Source organism: Planococcus citri, chromosome 5 (assembly GCF_950023065.1).
Source record: "Planococcus citri chromosome 5, ihPlaCitr1.1, whole genome shotgun sequence".
Lineage (NCBI taxonomy): Eukaryota > Metazoa > Arthropoda > Insecta > Hemiptera > Pseudococcidae > Planococcus > Planococcus citri.
This window is the reverse complement of record NC_088681.1, coordinates 47,548,683-47,570,505: the sequence shown is the minus strand read 5'-3', so window position 1 is coordinate 47,570,505 and position 21,823 is coordinate 47,548,683. Positions and strand designations below refer to the sequence as shown.

The 21,823-nt window shown below is 33.6% G+C and overlaps 1 protein-coding gene across 5 annotated transcripts in view; it reads left to right on the top strand.

Annotated features, from left to right (window-relative positions):
- Nucleotides 1–21,823, top strand: part of Adcy2 (adenylate cyclase type 2 Ac76E) — a 605,017-nt gene that overhangs the window by 575,597 nt on the left and 7,597 nt on the right. For 4 of the 5 annotated variants that reach the window (XM_065367874.1, XM_065367872.1, XM_065367873.1 and 1 more), the window contains 4 exons: nt 15,778–15,978; nt 16,114–16,172; nt 16,582–16,749; nt 20,622–20,853. In XM_065367874.1, the coding sequence (XP_065223946.1) occupies nt 15,778–15,978; nt 16,114–16,172; nt 16,582–16,749; nt 20,622–20,853 (660 nt within the window). The remainder of the gene's footprint in view (nt 1–15,777; nt 15,979–16,113; nt 16,173–16,581; nt 16,750–20,621; nt 20,854–21,823) is intronic. The other variant, XM_065367875.1, reaches the window with a different exon arrangement.

The following is a 21,823-nucleotide window of genomic DNA, read 5'->3' as shown; positions in this document are numbered from 1 at the left end:
GATTTTCTGTTTTATAGCAAAATCAATTTTAATGTTGAGATCTGTTTCAAATTTCTGGATAACAGCTAATCCGAATTGAAGATTCTTCTTGATTAGAACGTTTTCTATCCAGTTTCGAAATTTTTTCCAATGAGGATATTCTAAAACATACATATTCACATTAGGAATTAGTGAGGTGTATCTATATTCGTTTTTATATTGGATGGCCGAAAAGTCACAAAAATCGAACTGAATTTAATGGTGAAAAAACCTCATCACAATGACTTTTTGAAGATTCTGGAAGACTCCTGCAAATTTTTTAACATCAAATGAATTTTGAAATTCGAAATTCACGCTCTATTCCAACTTCAAAACGCCATGAAGTCGACTGCAGGTGGGTTTAATTTAATTTAGAGCCTCCAATAGATTTTTGAAACTTGAAATTTTCACAGTAATTTCACCAAATGCAGCTGGGAAGCCTAAATTCATTCCGCAAACTAATTTCAATACGCTACGAAGTCGTCTGCAGGCGGATTTCAAGTCATTTTGGAGGTTCCAGCGACTTTTTGGACATTACTGGAGCCTTTAGTAGATTCTTGAAACTTGAAATTTCCACAAAATTCAAAGTTTCAAAGATCTGCTGATGGAGACCAGGAATTTTGGAAAAGTCGCTGGAGGCTCCAAAATGACTTGAACGGTGAATCCACCTGCAGTCGAAAGAAGAACTCAAAACGGTTTTGAAATCATATCCATTCGATTTGGAAGGTCGAAAATAGAGCATTATTTAAAATTTAAGCTCTCTAGATCAATTTAGTAAGATTTTGTTTTTTTTCCCTCATTTTTGGCTTGAATTTGAATTTAAAAATTCACCAAAAATCGAGAAATGTACATTTCTCTCTTAAAATTTAGCCTGGTGATAAATTTTTCCCCGCTCTTTCGATCTAGGTAGCTTTGTCTGGTTCAAAAACTTTCGTGTGAGTCCTTAGTTGGAATGACCTGCCAATCGGAATGTCCAACATTTTGTTAGTGAGGCCAACTTTTTTTTGGCAAGTTTGCGTTAAAATATTCCTTGGGAGATCCTCTTTAGAAAAAAGTTGTCGCAGTCATCATATGATGAACCATTATGCTTCTTTAAAAATTCGGCCACGTGACACAATCAGATGATTTTACCCCTTCATTTTTCTGGCATGCAACCCAACTTACTGTATCTTCAATTTGGTTGCTGCATTTTCAGGTAAAATATGTTCTGGAACACCCAGTACAATTCACTTGAACTTCTCAAGTCTGTACAATATAAAGTACCTAATTGTATTTGAAGGCCTTATTTCCAGTTGAAACGTCACAACAAGAAACATGGTTTGAAACCTTTTGCTTACTTTTGGGATTAAATTGAAAAGTTTGCTACTAAGTAATTTTCAGTAAGTAAGTGGAGAGGGAGCACATACCTTTTTTCAAGCTTTCAGCCACATTGTTTATTTGTTCAGGTGTGAAAGTTATATCTTCAGAATCTCGATCTCTCTGTACAAAAAATAAATAAATATAAATTTTCTCCCAAGCCTATCCTAAATTGGAGAGGTGATATGAAGATTAATTTCTTACTGATATCCAAACTCTCATTAAATTGGAGAAAGGATGCCGCTGTTTTTTCCGTCTTTTGGTCAAACTGTTTTTATGATCTAGAAAAAGATTAATAACATTTTTTCAGTCTTCAGACGTGAACTTGTGAAAATGTGAATTTGAGGTACTTAAGAGTGAAATTCAAATTACGATGATTGTAAATATGATGCAACGCTCCCATCTCTTGGCATAATGTCAAACAAATGATTATAAAAGTTTCATCTTTTCTGTGGAGGAATTCTCCCAAATACATCGCCAGCACCTTAACCGGATCATTGACCAAACCGAAGCATAGATCCTTGAATACTGGATTTTTTTTATGATTTGGTAAATATTTTGAGTGTATGAGACGTTGCTGCGTAATAAGGGAATGTAAGATTTAGTGAGAACATCGTCACCTGAAAGTGAATAAATTGTATTTTGTAGTACATACTCCATGATTACGGTTAGCGATCTCGATATTTATCACTTGACGATGGATTTGATCTCGAAATGGAAGTATGGAGGCGATAACTTTCTCGCTGAATTGAGAATTGACTATATTTGCCGCATCAGCTATATCTTGTGCTGTTGCAGCCGGCAGCTCAGGTTCATCTGGTCCTTTCACTTCGTTAGATCCGTGTCCATGGAAGTAATGATAGTAGTGGTAGTAAAAAATCTCGTAAGAATAGGTTTTTGGTGGTGTAGCACTTTCAGTACCGCCGTTTGAACCACCTCCTCCTCCTCCGTTCCCTTTTGCATCATCTGAAGCACCGTTTGCTTCATCTGCGCTGGATGCATCGCCTCCAGAGCTTTCACCGTGACCACTACTTTCTCCACTGCTATGTCCACCACCACCAGCTTCCCCACCACCACGTCCGTCTACAACGCCACCAAATCTACTAAACTGGAAAAAAATGGTAGATGCATATTTTTGAAAAATACTTACAACAATACGATTCACTTACTTGCTGGAGTCCTATGGATATGAAATATAATAGGATGATAACAATTGCCGGACCATTCATTTTCATGTTATCTGTGAGAGGAATTTTTTAGCTGAATGGATCTAGTATTAATTGTCAATTATTTTGTACTGAAAGGTCGCGTTTTCCACAACTATAGATTCGCCTAAACTGTGTAAATAGTAATTGGTCATAATAAAATTTCACACCTGCGGATAAAGTGTTTAATTTTGAAAAAAAATTCTTTCTGCAAACTGTGTAAATAGTAATTTGTCATAAAAAAAGTTTACACCTGCGGATAAAATGTTTCAATTTGAAAAAATTTTCGTTGCTCGAACTGTGTAAATAGTAATTTGTCGCAATGAAATTTTACACCTGCGGATAAAATGCTTCATTTTGAAAAAAATGTTGTTTTTCATGTTGCGTTAATTCTGTTCAAGGTGAACTTTAATAGTCGCTTAGCTAACAGCTATGTACATATGTACAGTGACATAGTGACATTGTGAAACAGAATAAACTTCAACAAAAACAGATAGAAGAATATCAGAGGCAAATCAAGCACTAATGGGAAGTAGTAGCTCACTATCAAGCCAAGTCAAAAGAGGATGAAAACCATCTCAGCAAACTATAGACACTGGACCTGCGTATAAGACAACCAACTGCAGGCCGAGGGGAATGGAAACGGTAAAGAAAACTTGTGTAACGCAAATTTATCCCGCTGGGTGCTCTTTGCAGCGTTGTAGTCGATTTTGCAGCGCGCAGCCAGGAGTTCCTCGCTGACTACACAACCCTCCCTTTTCCCTGTTGCCTGCAAAATCGACTACAACGCTGCAAAGAGCACCCAGCGGGATAAATTGGCGTTACACAGGATATTTTGCCAAGATGGCTGCCAGTTGGTTGTCTTATACGCAGGTCCAGTGTCTATACAGCAAACAAACATCATCAACATGTGATATACGTCTTTATGCCTAGCATGTTTATGAGTGGTAACACTGCGTCTAGCTCCCACTAGCAACGCCGAAGGGCGTGCCTTAGTGGCAGTAGCCGAGCCGAAGCGCGAAGCTACAAGAGACTAGACAGTCAGTTGAGTCAGTTGTGGTGTTGTAGCTTCTCGGTGCAGAAGTGTTCCTGGCTAGTTGCAGGTGCTCAATTCATAGTTAATGCTTGGTGGTTAATTCAATCTCTGTTGCCTGTCTCAGCACACTCACATTCCCTTAGGGGAATGTAAGTTAGGGTAAAGTGTGTATCATATGTGTTAAACGTCAGATATGATTCTTGGTTAATGTATTCTTTTGCGTTTGTGTAACGTAATTCATCAAGGTTAATGTATGTCGCTTAGGAGTTAAACGTCTCGTAAGTGTCTCGCATTTTATAATGTAATCCCGGTTAATGTCTGTGTCAATGTGTGCTTATATTGGTTAAGGGTCCTTTATAAGATCGGTTAATGTGTATGTTGGATGGTGAAAGAATCCATTCCGTCTTCGGTTAATGTGTCTCCAGTGAGGTTGTCTCATCCCTCCAGGTAAAGTACGGGTATATTGAGACTTAAGTGGCGTAATATACTCTCAATGGTAAAGCTCTAAGTATCTGTGAGTTGATTAGATCAATTAGATGTAGTTTAGGAGTAGTACCCAGTAGTAAGTTGCGGAGGAGGTGAGCAACTGAAGCATCAGTACGGTAGTTAGCAGTTGATACCTCATCTGCAGGCATTGATTGGTAGCTATTGTGTAAAGGTGTTGAGTGGATACTTCCACGACCCAGGTTCGGGCAAAAACCTATCACCTATAGTGATATTTCCTAGATCTATTCCTATAGGTGTACATCCTATCATAATACCTATTACGGTAACGTGATGAATAATACCTTTACAAACAGATGAATCAGAGGAAAATCATAGCAATATGGCAATAGACAAACAATCATTTTTCTCCCTCTTTATATGGTAGTTGTTGATTCGAGACACAACTTCAGTTGTATTTGTGGTTCATGAATTGTCAACTTCTCTTCTCTTGGGCTTAGGACTAGATCCCAACCCAGCTGCAGTCCAGTTCCGTGCTGGATTTGTCGTTGTAATATTTCCTAAGCTTCAGACTAGCTCTGGACTACTTGAAAATGTTTTTGGATCAAGTTCAGTTCGTGATCGAGTTGGGTATTTTCAGCACATAGCCGACTAAATGAATCAGATACATCACAAATCACAACTTTGGATTGTCACCATGTGTTGTCCACTTCGTTAATTCGCCTCCCCTAGGCGGTAGTTGATGATTTTTCAGTGGTCTCAGATCATTTTCTACTTGGCTTGCACAGAGAATTTGCACCTTATTTCCTAAGCACACCAAGTCCTTTATCACCCTAAGCACGCCGAGTCCTTTATTTTCTAATTTTTGCTATTCTTCAAGAACCCTCGAATTATTTCCTGTTACAAAAAATCTATTTTCTTCAAATAGTCAAATAACCTTCAATTCCATCACTTAAATGTTGATCAAGTATTGGATTCGGGATGCGTTTCGAACCATTAAATTTGTGTACTACAAAGTTACCTATTTGTGAGTTCTTTTATTTATTTTAAATATTCTCGGATTTAAGTACCCTCTACAATGCTATTTCTACAGATAATTACGTCATATTTAGTCGAAACATTTCATTGAATATAATGCTGACTTTTCATCACAAAGTTGCCGATTTCATCTATAAATTTCTGATTTGTAACTCATATAGTTGAAAATGTCATCAGAGATGATTTTCACCCTTATACCAGTTATTGACTATTCACGATGTCGTAATTTCCGGATTACACCAATATCGTGGATATCCTTGGTTTTCAACAACTTTCAACCTATCACTGATCAGTTAAGATTTCATCTATAACCTACCGGATTATAAATTATTAATATTTTGATAGGGAATCCCCATTTCATCCGCAATCAAATACGACCTTGAGATTCTATGAGCTAGCAGATCGATTGCGAGAGATATCAACTTTCACCAGACCAGAACCCAGTGCATAATAAGATATCCAGAACGGCAAAGTTGGCATAGATTAGTCTATATTTAAAAAAGCGAGTGTCAAGTTCAATTATCACGTGAAAATAACATACTCCTACACTCACAACAGGCATAAACATTTTTGTAGTGGGCAAAAATGAATCGATAGAGGACCTTATAATAATGAATCAGCTCTATTTGGTCACTATTGAAGTTCCCAAAAAATTGTTAGCAAGTATTTTTGTAAAATTGAAAAATGAAAATCAACATCCTTAAAACTTACATATTTATTATATTGAAAAATGTAGCCTACTTATTTTTATTACCGATTTATACCTTAAATATTGGAATAACATTGTCAAGATAAGGGGAAAAAATATTCAACCATGAATAAATGTCTGAATAATTAGCTTTTTCAATAGAATTTATTTACAAAATTATTTCAGAAACATTTCATCCACTTCTGAAAGTAAAATCACTACTTTGGAAAATTCTATTCTTGGAGAACATTTATGAGTAGTGTGGTTTATATTTCGAATCTATCATTGCAGCCATCATTTCAAAAGGTATTCGATCAGTTTCGGTAGTTTTCTGTGGAATTTTTCAAAAAAGATTAGAATTTAATTATATTGATCCTCTGATTGTTAGTTGAAAAAAAAAAATTTGAGCGAAGTCTTACCAAAATATGATCCGTTAGTGATACCCCATTGTTGATGTTTTTGAAAGCGTCGTTAATTTTGGGCCAGTCATCAGGAATAGTGATACCCACCATCATTATCCAAACAGCCCAGCGATCAGTACCATCAGAATGCTTGAGCATAATTGTTGCCATGTAATTGTATTTGTCCTTCACATAAAGCGCTGCAAACGAGTTTGAGTATGAATACAATCGGAGGATTTTTTTTGTGAAGTTCTTAATGGATTGAAGAATTTACCTAATGAAGTATATGCGTCGACCAAATCGTGATTTTTGATTTTCTGTTTTATAGCGAATTCAATCTTTATGTTTAGGTCTGTTTCAAATTTCTGGATAACAGCTAATCCGAATTGGAAATTCTTCTTGATTAAAACATTTTCTATCCAGTTTCGAAATTTTTTCCAGCGGGGATATTCTAAGACAGATGCACAATAGGAGTTAGTGGGGTGTATTGGTTCTTATATTGGATGGCCAAAAAGTCGCAAAAATTGGACTGAATTTAATGGCGAAAAAACATCATAATAATAGGTTCTAATTAATTCACAATGCTGAACTTATGACGAAATTGAAGTTTCAGCTGCCACAACTGATCAGTGATCACAAACTACGTACATTGTCTTCTGGATTAATTTTAAACCACTGGAGAAAATTCTACTTTTGCTGGAAGCTTCAGATCGATTTAAAAATTATCGCGATTTAATTAAGCGTCGACCAAATATTGAGTTGCGCTCATTTTACTTAAACTCAAATTTGAAAATGATCGGATTTTGGAAAATCGAAAAATTTCAAGTATCCACTTTTGAGCTGTAAAATGCTCCGGTTCCTTTCATTTTAAGTTTAGACAACCCGAACTACGAAAGTGCTAGTTGGGTTCCAACCCGAAAAAATAAAGGGGCAAACTAAATTTGAAAATGCTACAATTCATTGTAAAATTTCAATTAATCATAGCTCCCCCAATTCTGAAAATGAGCTGGAACAGAATAGAAGCTTTATTATAGTCCGGCGTATGACAGTAGGAATAATTAAATCCTCCCTCCCCCCCTAAATCCTCTGAGACTACTGTTTTCTTAAAATGGATCCCCTAAGAAACATTTTGAAGCAAGCTTGCCCAGAAAAAAAGTTGAGTTTAGTGAAAAAATTATGATCATTATGCTGAAATCGCAGATTTTGCCTTCCAAATAGGACTCGCACGAAATTTTTTGAACCAGACAAAGCTAGATCGAAAGAGCCGACAAAAATTCATCATTAGCCCAAATTTCAAGTACTAAAGCGCATTTTTCGATTTTTGGTGAATTTTTCAAAATCAAATTTTGGCCAAAAATGAGGGAGAAAGTCAAAATATAACCAAATTGACCTAGAAAGCTGAAATTTGTAGTAAACTCTATTTTCGACTTGCCGCAAATTGATTGGAAACTGTTTCCAACCGTTTTGAGCGATGCTGGAGTCTCCAGCAGATTTTTGAAAATTGAAATTTCCGTGAAATTTCACCAAATGCAGTTGGAAAGCCGAAATTCATTCTGCAAGCTAATTTCAATAGCGACTTTCTGGAAGTTACTGGAGATGTTTCGAAAAGCCACTGAAGGCTCCAAAATGACTTAAACCCACCTGCAACCGACTTGACAGCGTGTTGAAATTGGAGTGCGGACTAACTTTTGGATTTCCCAACTTTGTTTGGTAAAATTTTATAGAAATTTCGAGCAATGAAAATCTACTGCAGACTCCAAGAATTTTCAAAAAGTCGCTGGAGGCTCCAAAACCACTTGAAATACATCTGCAGTTCACTTCGTAGCGAATTGAAATTAGTTTGCAGAATGAATTTGGGCTTTCCAACTGCATTTGATAAAATTTTGTGAGAATTTCAAGTTTTAAAAAACTAGTGGAGCTTCAGAACAGCTCAAAATGGTTTGAAATCGTATCCAATCGATTTGGAAGGTCGAAAATAGGGCATATTTCAAATTCCAGCTTTCTAGATCAGTTTGGCAAGATTTCGATTTTTTTCCTCATTTTTGGCTTAAATTTGAATTGAGAAATTCACCAAAAATCGAGAAATGCACTTTGCCTCTTGAAATTTTGGCTGGTGATGAATTTTTGCCTGCTCTTTCGATCTATCTTTGTCTGATACTGTTTCTTAGAAAGTTTGCTTTAAAATGTTCCTTAGGAGATCGTCTTTATGAAAAAAATTGTCCCAGTGGATCGGGCCTTTCTTTCAAAATTCGGTCACGTGACACATTCAGTTCAGTTTACTCCTTCATTTTTCTGACTTGCAACCCAACTTACTGGAACGTAATTTTAGTTGCTGAATTGCCAGGTAAAATAGTACGTTTCTGAATACCCAGTACAATCAACTTGAACTTCTTAAGTCTGCACAATATCAAGTATTGTACATATCCAAACACCTTTTCCAGTTGAACCTTCTCAACAAAAAACATTGTTTGAGACTTTTTACTTAGTTTGAGGTTAAATTGGAAATTTTTCTACCAATTTTGAGTAAGTATAAGAGGAAGCACATACCTTTTTTCAAGCTTTCTGCTACATTGTTTATTTGTTGAGGTGTGAAAGTTATATCTTCAGAATCTCGATCTCTCTGTACAAAAAATAAATACTTAATAAATTGAAATTTTCTCCTAAATCTACCCTGAATTGGAGAGGTAACTGCTAAAAAAAAAAAAAAACGGCTGGGTCTAACTTAGATATGAAGATCGCTTTCTTACTAATATCCAAACTCTCATTAAATTGGAGAAAGGATGTCGCTGTTTTTTCCGTCTTTTGGTCAAGCTTCTTTTATGATCTAGAAGAAGATTAATGTCATTTTTTCAATCTTCAGACGTGAACTTGTAGATTTGTGAATTTGAGGTACTCAAGAGTAAAGTTCAAATTACTATGATCGTATATATGATGCAACGCTCCCATCTCTTGGCATAATGTCAAACAAATGATAATAAAAGTTTCATCTTTTCTGTGGAGGAATTCTCCCAAATACATTGCCAGCACCTTAACCGGATCGTTGACCAAGCCGAAGCATAAATCTGTGAATATTGTGTTCTTTTCATGATATGGTAAATATTTTGGTGGTATGAGACGTTGCTGCAATAAGAGAATGTAAGATTTTAGCGAGAACGTCGTCAGCTCGAAGTGAATAAAATGTAGATTTATTGTACATACTCCGTGATTATGATTAGCAATCTCAATATTTATCACTTGACGATGGATTTGATCTCGAAACGGAAGTATAGAGGCGATGACTTTCTCGCTGAATTGAGAATTGACTATATTCACCGCATCAGCTATATCTTGTGCTGTTGCAACAGGCAGGTCAGGTTCATCTGGTCCTTTCACTTCGTTAGATCCATGCCCATGGTAGTAATAATAGTAATGGTAGTAATAAATATTGTAAGAATAAGTTTTTGGTGCCGTAGCACTTTCAGTACCGCCGTTTGAACCACCTCCACCTCCTCCCCCGTTCCCTTTTGCATCATCTGCAGCACCGTTTGCTTCATCTGCGCCTCCTGCGCCGCCTCCAGTACCTTCACCGTGACCTTCTCCACCATGTCCACCAGCTTCACCACCACCACGTCCGTCTACTCCAATACCAAATCTACTAAACTGGAAACAAATGGTTGATGTGTATTTTTTGAAAAATACTTACAACAATACGATTCACTTACTTGCTGTACAATGGATATGAAATATAATAGGATGATAACGATTGCTGAACTTTTCATATTAGGTATCTGTGAGAGGAAATTTTTCATCTGAACGGATCCTGTATTAATCGTTGACTATTTTGAACTGAAACGGCGCGTTTTATACAGAAATGATTCGCCCAAACTGTGTAAATACAGTAAAAGCTCGTTATAACGCTTTCGGTTATAACGCTGATTTCGTTATAACGCTGATTTCCTCTGGTCCCTAGACAACCCCATTTAAAGCAATGTAAAATTAATCGCGATATAACGCTCATGAGCGATTATAAATCGCGTTTTAACGCTCTAAAATTCAGGAAAAATCACATTTTTTTCATAATTTTAACAACAAAAACCCAATTTTTTGCGAAAAAAAGCTTACTTATGTGTAAAAAATTCTCATTTTCTGAAAATTTGGCATTTTGATTTTTAAAAAAGCAAAAAAAAATATTTATGACAAAATTTTCCCAAAAAATCATTTATATTATCATAGCAGACCTCAAAATTAAAGTAAAATTTCAAATTTTTCCATTTCCAACGTGAACAGGTGTTCAATTTCAAAATAAAGTTCACTTTAAAACGAGAATTCGCGGTATTACGCTCATCAGCGTTAAAATGAGACTTTTGCTTATAACGCGTTTCGGCTTATAACGCTCTTTTTTTCCGGTCCCTTGAAGAGCGTTATAACGAGCTTTTACTGTAGTAATTTGTCATAATGATATTTTACACCTTTCCGGATAAAACATTTCACTTTGAAAAAATGTTCGTTGTTCATATTTGTTGCGTCACTCCGATGCAAGGTAAATTGCATTAGTTGTTTCAGTTCGGATCATTTTTAGAATAATATTTCGCCCCTGACCGATTCTGTGAGTCAAATATTTTTGAAAGGATCTAAAATTGAAATTCTCTTCACCTAGATGATGTACTAATAAGACTTGATCGTAATTTATAATTAGAGGAAATATTTTGATCTTTGATTTTTTTCTTTAATTTTGAGATTTCGATTCGCTTGGTTTCAAAACCTTATTATTAACCTAGAAATATATTTTTTTGCAGTATTTTAATAACAAAATATTTATACCTACAAAATACATAAAATAAATTATTTAAGCGAATGTAAATCATTTGAAAACAACATTTGCAGCGCAGCAGTATGTATCCAGGAATTGGTTGATTTATCATATCTACGTACGAATTTCATGAAGCGATAAAATTCATGCGTTATGACTAACTCGCGTCGTTGTGAAAAAATCTGGCATTCTGATTCCGTGAATGGTGCATTTAGTCGTTTGTTCAGAGACTGTTTGCTGTTATTTTGGTATTTTTTTGTACGATAAATAAACAGATTGAAAAAATTGCGGTAAACTTCTTGGTTTTAATTCAATTTTAAAAATTAAAAAAAATTGTTGAGTATTTTTTAGTTTTGTAAAATACCTAATGAAAAACTACAGGAAAATTCCCATCAAAGCGTTTTTTGTTATTCAAAAAAATTAAAATAGGCTGCTAAAAAAATTGCATTTCATGTCCCTTTCTCTTTAAAATTAATCATTTAGTAAAAATGGATATGGACTTGGACAATGGGTGAAAATAACCGTGAACAGTTTGTAATTTGAAATAAAATTTAAACATTTAAATTCTAAAAGAGAGGAGGGTTCTTAATTCTTGTCCATGAAAGGATGTTGACTTAGTTTCTGAAGTGTCAAGCTCCAGTTTCTGGAAAACTTGAATTTCTGGCTTTTCTTTGCTCCCTTTTCGACGAAAAAAGTTCATCTTATGAGCAACTAAAATTCTGGTATAAGGTTTTAAGGATCTGGCTCTTTCTAAAAATCAAATTTAATCGAAATATGTACATTTTCAAACCGGCTATTATGGTAGGGTTTTTTTTCTTCTTTGGCGAATTTCAACCTAACAATTCGATTTTTGCCTTATACATATTTCACCTTCTGGATTGTTTTGTGATTTTTTTGTATTATTCTGAAGCTTTCAGCTGAATTTCAAAGTGCTCAGTTTTTGAAGGAAAACGACAAGAATCGAAAAACATGAATTATGAATAAGCTAAAAAAAAATGTCAACTGTACTCAAATCGGGCTCGTTATGAGGTAAACTTTTCTGAGTACTACTAATCTCAAAAATTTGCTGAAATCATTAACCCTTTGGAGGTTCTCTAGGTTTTCGGATTAGAAAATTGATGCGCCTTAATGAGTGTGATAGGGTACCTTGCCCAATTGGCCAAACCACAAAAAAGTCGAGCTTTTGATGAAAAGTTTTATAGGAAAATGAAAGTTTCCAAAAAACACAAATGTGACATTTCCGAAAAAAAATTGAACGTATGCAGAATTTTTTTTGAAAAAATGAACCAAAAACATGTGTCAAAAACATTGAACAAAAGCACTCTTTCAAAAAATAAAATAAAAATTGAATTGGAAAAAAATAAAAAAACAAAGTTGAAAAAAAGTCATCTGGCAGTTCACAAATTCAGCGAGAATCAAATCTTGTTGGCAAAAATGCCCTTGTTTAAAGCATGAAGAGAAGAAAAATCTATGCCGCTAAGAGAGGATTTTTTATCAAGTCATAAAATCTTTTCGGAAATCGAGCCGAAATATGGGACAAAATTTAGCAAAATTGCGAGCTTTCTGGTAGGGGGTAACTAATTATAAAAACATTTTCGCCTTTATTCACGAGATGTAGCATAGAATTTTCTTTCATTTTGGGAAAAAATTAGTATTTTATCACTTATTGGAGTATTGGAATATGAAGATGAAGGTGAAGAGAAATAGTAAAAATAGTAAATAAAAATCCAAATTCATCTACGAGTTCAGTCTTTCGTTTCGTTTACACTGTGGATTTGTGTTTTTGTTCACTATTTCTCTCTATGTTCTTCTTCATATTCCAATATTTAATTAAATGATAAAATACTAATTTTTTCCCAAAATGAAAGAAAATTCTATGCTACATCTCGTGAATAAAGGCGAAAATGTTTTTATAATTAGTTACTCCCTACCAGAAAGCTCGCAATTTTGCTAAATTTTGCGCATCAATTTTCTAATCCGAAAACCTAGAGAACCTCCAAAGGGTTAAACTGGCTCAAAACTTTCATCAATCGATTTTGAAAGTGTAAAATGCGAAAGGCAGAAACCAAATACAGCTTCATACGTTAATACGTCCGTAAAAAATGCAGTTTTTGTTTACCTTTACTCTCTCCACCTCCTTCTCAATCGTTTCTCTTGCTTTTTTTTCTCATAATCACAGGATAAAAATATGAATTTGGATGAGTAGAAATGGATTTAGGAAATTGTGTCGAAACTAGTAAAAATAAGTATAAATTAAAATGGTTAATACATTTCCCCTCCTCTTCCCCTCCTTATTTCTTATTCGATCAGATTTCAGATTTCATCTTCAATTTGATGGAATTTTCTTTCCCTTTTTTTTTCATTTTTTTTTTTTTAGAAAAAACTATTTTAATTATATATTTATATTATACATTTTTTAAATTTCCCAAAATTTAAAAAATCGATATTTAGCTGCTGAAATTGTATCAACTTTTTCATAAGCAACGTTCACCCAATAAAAGGAGCTGGATGATTTTGAGGCCCCGTGTGTGTGAAGTTCAAACATCTCGTGTCAAAGCAACTGCCTTAACAGGCACGAATATTTTTGAAGTGGACGAAAATGAATTGATAGAGGACCTCAAAATACATATTCAGTTGAAATTTTAGCAGCTGAAATTTATTTCTTAATTTTTGGCTAATTTTTAAAAATCCAAATTTGGTCCAAAAATGAAAAAAATCAAAATTTAACCAAATTGACTTGGAGAGCTTAAATTTTGTCTGTGGTCTACTTTCGACCTACAGAGTCGATTTGTGATGGTTGCTAACCGTTCTGAAGACTCCAGCGTATTTTCGGTTTCTCCATTTTTTCGAAAAATTCTGTCAACAGGGTGAAAATAGAATTCAGCTCATATAAGTTCAAATTTACCATCTTTGTGGCCCTTCGATTGATTCAAGCCCCATATTTTCAAAATAAAATTGTGTCAGTTCAAATCCGTAATTTTTGTGCAGTGATTATTTTTGAAAAAAAAATCAATAACCAATTTTACCACTAAACTAATAGACTTGGAAGATCGATGATGGGGCACAAACCAAATTTCAGCTTTTTTAATTTTTTCATAAAAAATAATTACTGAAGAAAATTTTTGGATTTGAACCGGCACGAATTGCGATTGCGGGTTTATATTTCAAGAGTGACCCAATATGTGGGCCATCTCTTCCCCCACCACCATTTATGTATCAGGACTTGGCTCTGAAACAGCTGATACTGGCAAGGTGCTCAATTTTCACCACTTTGGAAGCTCTTGAATCCATTTTGAAATATAAATAAATAAATAAAAATGTGATAGTGGTTTCAGTATTGGAAAAAGTCCTCTTTCCATGGCATATTGCCAGGACCATCGAGAGAGGGGCAAAGGGAGCTGGAGGATCCGGCAAGAGAAGTGCCTGCGATGAAAAAAAAACCTGTTTTTTTTACTTCTCAAAACCAAAATTTTCAAACGCTTTTGCTCTTTTTTTTTTCTATTTTAAAATCAAAATTTTTAAAAAACATATTCAACACTTGAAGTTTTATAGTGGAAAAATAAGTATTATTTCTCGCATAAAAAGTATCGTTTTTATCTTTTATACCTCTCGAAATACTCAAGTGCTTTCGCTCTCACTTGGGACTGTTCTCTTTTCTTTTTCAAAATTAACATCCTAGAAAAAAACCTTTCAAGTTCTAAAATTTTAAAAGCCAAAAAATAAACTCCTTGCATAAAAAACATGTCTTATTAGCTCTCTCAAAATACAAATTTTCAAAAGTTTTCGCCCTTTCTTTTTCAAAATCAACTTCTTAAAAAAAAACATCGTTCTTAGGCCTCTCGAAATCAAATTTTTATTTTTTAAAGGAGAGTGTTGGAGGGGGGGGGGAGATTTTTGGCACAAACTTTTTTTTAGAGGTACCCACTACCCAGCGATAATCCATTATTATTTCCCAAATGTAGGACCAGGTACATACACTGCAAATACACTTTCTTTCCAATATAACACGAAATTGAAATTATTGTACGAATTCTACATTATGTTGGTGTGATCCCTTTCTTCAGCCTCTTCTCTTGCTGTCAAAAAAAAAAAAAATTTTCAAGTTCGAAAGTTTTTATGATATTTTTATATTACTTTTTTTTGCGTGTTACCTCAGGGGTCAGTAAAAAAGAATTACTGGGTTTGGTTATTAAATAGTCGAACGATTCGCTTACTTATTTATACCCATGATGGTATATTTTTCTCGTATTTTTTTCCAATATAAAGTTTTATTCGTTTATAAGCTCGAGGGCAGGCATATTTTCTTTATCGATCGTAAAATCTACTCGTCGAATGAATAATCGTAAAGGTTTTATTATTTCGGGTATTAAAAAATTTCGAATTTTGGAGAAAATACTCATATTCAACATAGGTATAAGGTCTACCTACACCTATGTATGGTATGAACAAACGAAAACCGAAAACAAAAGTGAAAAAAAATTAATTATCAACCGAATAGAAAAAGGAAAAAAGAACGAAACCAAGCTCACCTGTCATGTCACAGAGACTAAGTCGTCGTTTCGAAGCAAAAGCTCTATATAAAACGCCCAATCCAGGATCAGTGCGTTGTTTGGCAGTAGGACTTTTTATATAAATGTCAAGTTTTATTATTTTTGGCGTCCAAAAGACTCGATATACCTGCAAATAAAAATATATTTGGTGGAATTTAGCCTTCTATACCTATACTTTAGTATAGTAATACCATCAACGACACTGGAAGTGGAAACCTACTGATGCGAAAAATTACGTTTGATTTTTTCCAGAAGAAAGGAGGTAAACAGCCAAATGAAGAGATTAAAGATGCCAGAAAAGCGAGCAACGGCGTGGTAGGCGAAGCAACGGCTGGTAATATTAATCGTAACAGGTCTCCGAGTAAAATGACCAAATACGTGGAATGCTGGGGAGCCGATAAACCTTTCGCCAATATCACCGAAAGCACCTTGGCCAAAAATATCGGATTAACGGTAATAATCAAAGTGGATTTTATGAGATTTCACTTTAGCTATAGATACGGTCTATATTTTGTGGTATAGGTACCTAGCTGTGAAAATTGAAAATTTCATTTGCGGAATTTTTTTTGGTCTGTTTTTAATTTACAGAGTATCGCCATGATCGAGTCGAATTTACTGCCAAATAAAGGGAATCTATTCGATTGCAAGTACGTATAATATAATGGTGTAATAGGGTGTGTGTTTTGTATACTACATAGATGAGAAGTGTGTGTGTGTGTGTATTTTGTTAATCGAATGAAAAATTTTACGCCATGTTTAACACGTCGAAACGAGACCAAATGTGTCGATGATACCGCCGGTGTAATTTTTCTTCTCGATCGAGCTGAGGTTATTGATGGTCGTGCCATTTGTCTGCGTTTTATGTGGAATTTTTTCCCATCACGCGCAATTAAATTGTAATCAAGACTCGGAGTAATTTTCACAGCTTAGACTTCAGATGCATGGAATCGATAGTGTGATTGACGGAAGACAATGCTGCTTTTGTCTGTCGTTCGTCGTGTTTAGGAAATTATAAGTATTTTTTATTGAATCGAAAATTTTTTATGCTGGTTTCAGGAAGTGTTTGAATTCGGAAGATTTGCATCCGGTGTTTTTATGGTTTAAGGATAAGAATAGGGAGGATTCTTATCGTAATAAGACAGACAACGAGTTTCATCATTATTTATCCTTCACCATTGTGTTATTTGTTGGGATGACGTTGATTCAGATTTTACTCGATCATACGTAAGTGTTGATAGTTGACCTAGTTTTACGTTTAGTTTTTGAAAATTAGTCGAAATGAAGGGTTCAGTAGGTGTCATTAAAATGCAGATCCCATCTTATAAGATTAACTCTTCAATGTTCTAGAATCCTGAATAAATAAACGAATGAATTTATTTTTATGACAGTTTTTACTTTGAAAATAGAGAAATGGTTCAAAGGTTAGTTCTTGATACCTGAAGATCGAGTTTAAAGGGAATCAGAAATCAGGGATCATGTGTTTGCGAAAGATTCTCTTTATTCGATTTTTTTTTTAACAACTTCTCTTTATTTGAGTTTTTTTTTTAAACAACGAATGTTCTCGAAAAAAATCTTCATACGTGTTGAAAAACTTCATTTATTAACTTATCGAAAATTTAAAAACCTCGTATGAGAATTTGATTTTGAAAGCAATTCATTTTGGAATTTGAGATTTAAAAAAAATTGTTGAAAGTAAATATTATTTCAACTATTGGAACTTGAAAAATTGGGGGTTCGTTTCAAAAAAATAAATACCTACTTAAGAATCAATCATACGCATTATTTGAAATTTTTGCTCAATTGAGAGACTTAGAAAGCTGGTGATTAATAAAATAATTAGTCGAATTTCGAAATCAGCACCACCCAACAAACCATATAAAACGAACAAATTTTTCTATTTTTGACAATTTGAAGGCTTCTTGTGTGTAAAGAGGGGGGGGGAGTCCGGATGAAAGGTTGTATCAGAACCGTGAATTAAAATTCAAGGTCAGTAGAGGGCATATTATAGGGCTTAGAGAGCTCGTAGTTATCAAAGAACTGGGTGGAAATTAGAAATTAGTCCTTGTGATCCAGGGTCACACACATTTTTCCTTTTTTTTTTTTTTTTTTTTGAAATTCAGAGCTGAAAACCTTCATGATGATTAAGTATTTTTTTTTGCATTTAAAATTCAGATTCATTCAACTTTTAAATAAGATGGTTGGTTGTTTAACTGATTGATTGATTGATTGATTGATCTATCACCTGTCTGATCAAGTGATTGATTACCCGATAGACTGACTCATCTCATTGATTGATTGATTAAATTTATGCTGAAATATGATGGAATTTCCATAGAATTGAACAAAAACAAAATGTATGCTGCAGAAATTGCGCATGACATATTATTGAAACCTCTCTTAAACACAAATTGAAAGCATGAAATTACTGTAGAGCACCAGAAACTAATGAAACTTTGATAAAATTTGGTGAAAATGGCGTAAAACATTATAATAAGACATTTAAAATTGTGTATACCTACAAACACAAAGAAAACAACATTAAAACTTTCAAAAATCACCAAAAAGATGAAATTTTGAGAAAAAAATCTGACCAAATGTTGCGAAAATTGCATAAAACATTATTAAAGTTGGTGAAAAACAAGGTTATTAATTACTAAAATTACTTAAAATCAACAAAAAGTTATAAGATTTCAATAAAACTTGTAAAAATGAAAAAATAAGTTGCCAAAAACATGTTTAAATGATCTAAAAACATGGAGAAAACTATGAAAGCATTAAAATCAGTGTAACTGCCAAGAACCGTTGAAATTTCCATAAAATTTGACTGAATGTGACAATAATTGCCTTAAAAATAATATCGATAACGCATTAAATTCATTGAAAATCACCAAAATATGAGGAAATTGCAGTAAAATTTGATAAAATATTGATTTAAAAAGTATTAAAAAACAAAAACATTTTAAAAAATGAAAAATTTTAAAAATCACTGTAAATTTCCAAAAGTTTTATGAAATTTCTGTAACATTTGATAAAACACAGCATAGGACTAAGGCATTATTAAATGATATAAAAACAAGAAAAGAACATTATTAGCACCCACTGAAAATTAATAACATTAAAAAGCAATGATACTCTTGTAAAATTTGAGATCAGATAAAATTAGATCAGATCAGATCAGATCAGATAAAATAAAATAAAATCAGATCAGATCAGATAAAATCAGATCAGATAAAATCAGATCAGATAAAATCAGATCAGATCAGATAAAATCAGATCAGATCAGATAAAATCAGAACAGATCAGATAAAATCAGAACAGATCAGATAAAATCAGATCAGATCAGATCAGATCAGATAAGATCAGATCAGATAAAATCAGCTCAGATCAGATCAGATCAGATCAAATAAAATCAGATCAGATCAAATAAAATCAGATCAGATCAGATCAAATAAAATCAGATCAGATCAGATCAGATCAAATAAAATCAGATCAGATCAAATAAAATCAGATCCGATCAGATATAATCAGGAGTCAGGCCAGATCAGCTATGATAAGATAAAATCAGATTAAATAAAATTAGATCAGATCAGATTAGATAAGATAAAATCAGGTCACATCAGATCAGATAAAATCAGATAAGATAAGAAAATCAGATCAGATCCGGACATCCCTTTTCTTTGAATCCAATTTAATCTGATCAAGTTTGATCAGAATAAATTGTAGATTAAATTGGATTCAGAGGATGCAATGATCTGGTCTGATTTAATTTGATCTGATAAAATAAGTTTGAACAAATCTGAGCAGAGCTCATCAAATCTGAACTTTTCCCTGGGTAGATTTCATTTTGAGTTGATCAGATCAGCAAGAAGGTATCACAAAAAATCTGCCTACACTTGTGAATTTATCGACCTGAGCAGATGAATCTCTTTCGCCTAGAAAAAGGCCACACCCACAGCAAAATTTCAGCGCGAAATTTCAAATTACAATAAATCCCTCTCCTCCCCCCCCCATTCTGAAAATTGTCAAAAAAAAGATCAAAAATTATCAAAACGAAATATGTATAACTTTGCCAGAAAAATATACTTACTAAAATTATTTAAATTCAAGATAATATTGGCGAATAGCGAAAAAGTTGTCAAGGTCATGTGAAAATTGGATGAAATTTTTTTTTTAATGTTTGATAAAAGTTGATGAAAATGCCGTAAAATTTGAGAAAAATAAAATTATACCTAAAATTTTAATAAAAAATCGAGTAAACGTGTTCAAAAACATGTACGAAGGAAAATTAAAAAATACGAAAACGACAATAAAAACACTCTAAAAAATTTCTAATCATGGGTATGTTTTTTGTTTTGTTTTTTTTTGTTTTTGGAAGTGCAATGTCAGAAATTGGTAATTTTTTACAAAGTTTTTCAAAGTCCGGTATAATTTTAAAAATTAATCGCAATTTTTTCCAAGTTCTTGAAAGTCAGACAAAATATTAGGACATCATATAACTGTATAGGTAGGTACCCTCCAACCCCATTAAAAATATTGAAAATTGATCGAGTTTTATTTTCAACTTTTTGAAATTCTGACATAATTTTAAAGTGTCAAAAATTGTCATTATATTTAGTTCTTAAAAGACTGACTCAATTACTAAAAATCGATCGATTTTCTTCCCAAGTTTTTGAAAGTCCAACGTTATGTCAGAAAGTAAAATTTTGTTAATAATGAATAATATCTAATGCTGAAACGATGAAAAACGTGAAAAAAAACTTATTTCCAAAACATGATGAAAATTGAAATCTCCGTGAAATCTGACAAAAATAGGTAAAATTTGTATTAAAACAGGTAGGTACCTATTCGATTTGGCCAAAAAATATCAAAAAAAAAAAAGAAAGAAAGAAAGAAAAGAAAAGATTGTGAAAGAAGTTGAGAATTTTAGTCTTGCAAATTTCGTAAAAAAGAAAGGCTTTCTTTCTAGAATTCATTTAAACACTTTTACGAGATTTTTCGTTAACTGAAAAATTCAAAAAACCGCCCAGAGGATCTGCAAATCTAAGAAAATAATTAAATACGTAACGCAGGTTTTAATCGATTTTGATCTGTTTCAGGAACGTGATTCTTTATGGTACTTACGGTCCTACCCTCGCAGCAATAATTTTTTTCCTATACCTTTGTCATTTACGTTCGAACCATGAAGACGTCACTTTACCATCGGCATCAACCCATGTTGAGGATGAACCTTCGGGTCCTGAATCAATCGTCAGTAAATCGTTCTATTTGCGATTGATTATATTCAGTGTTACCACAGTCTTGGTGTCATTATGCTCCGTCGTCACATTAGTAAGTAACTATACCTAATATGCACCTGTGTTGTTTTCTTTTTTTCAAAATTAAATTTTCCGGTATATTTTGAGAATTGGTGCTGAGTAAAATGTTCCACGTGTCGTTTGGAGCCCCCCCCCCCTCTTCAGCTCAAGTATGAAAATTCACAAACGTCACACATTCGAGACATCTTTTCAAAAATAACTTCATCTTTTGCTCTACGTACCTACCTATGTAAAATGGAATAAAAAATAAAGAGCATTCTTTGGATACGTAATTGCTGAAGTTTGTTTTCGTTACAACACGATGTGTAAATACAGAACGTAACTTTTCTTCGTAAACCTTTTTATATGTGTTTTCGAGTACCTACCTACGTCGAGTTCTAGAACTATCTCAAGTCTGCACTTCTCTGTCGAAGCATAAATTAGCTCATTGTTTGAAAACAGTTACCACTCATCGTAAAAGTAGACGCGAGAAAATTGTACACATTGAGCAGTAAAATAGGTATGTACTTTTCTAACGTGAGTAAAGTACATACCTAGCTAGCATAACTACCTATTCTTATACGTGGTGGTAACCTTATTTGCCGTGAGGAATTTTTGTCTTGGAGAAAAGTTAACGATGTGTTGGTAAAATAGGAACGCCATTTAGCGGTGATTCTTTCCCAAGTACTTGATGAAATTTAAAATACCTATTTTAAAGAATTTTTTGTGATATGTTAGCTGAAAAAAGATCCACGTAAGAATAAGAACTGTAAACTAAATATTTATCAAACTATTCAAAATTATGGAGAAGCTTGCCAAATAATTATCGAATCAACCAGCACAATATATTACGAGTGCAAGTAGGTACCTACACTGCCTATTAGGTACGCAAGCAATCAACTTATCAACTCTCTCTTCTCTTCCATTAATGTTTGAATTAATGACATCAACCTCCCTTAAGAGCTCTCGAAACGTCATCATAATAATAATATGAAAAGCAATAG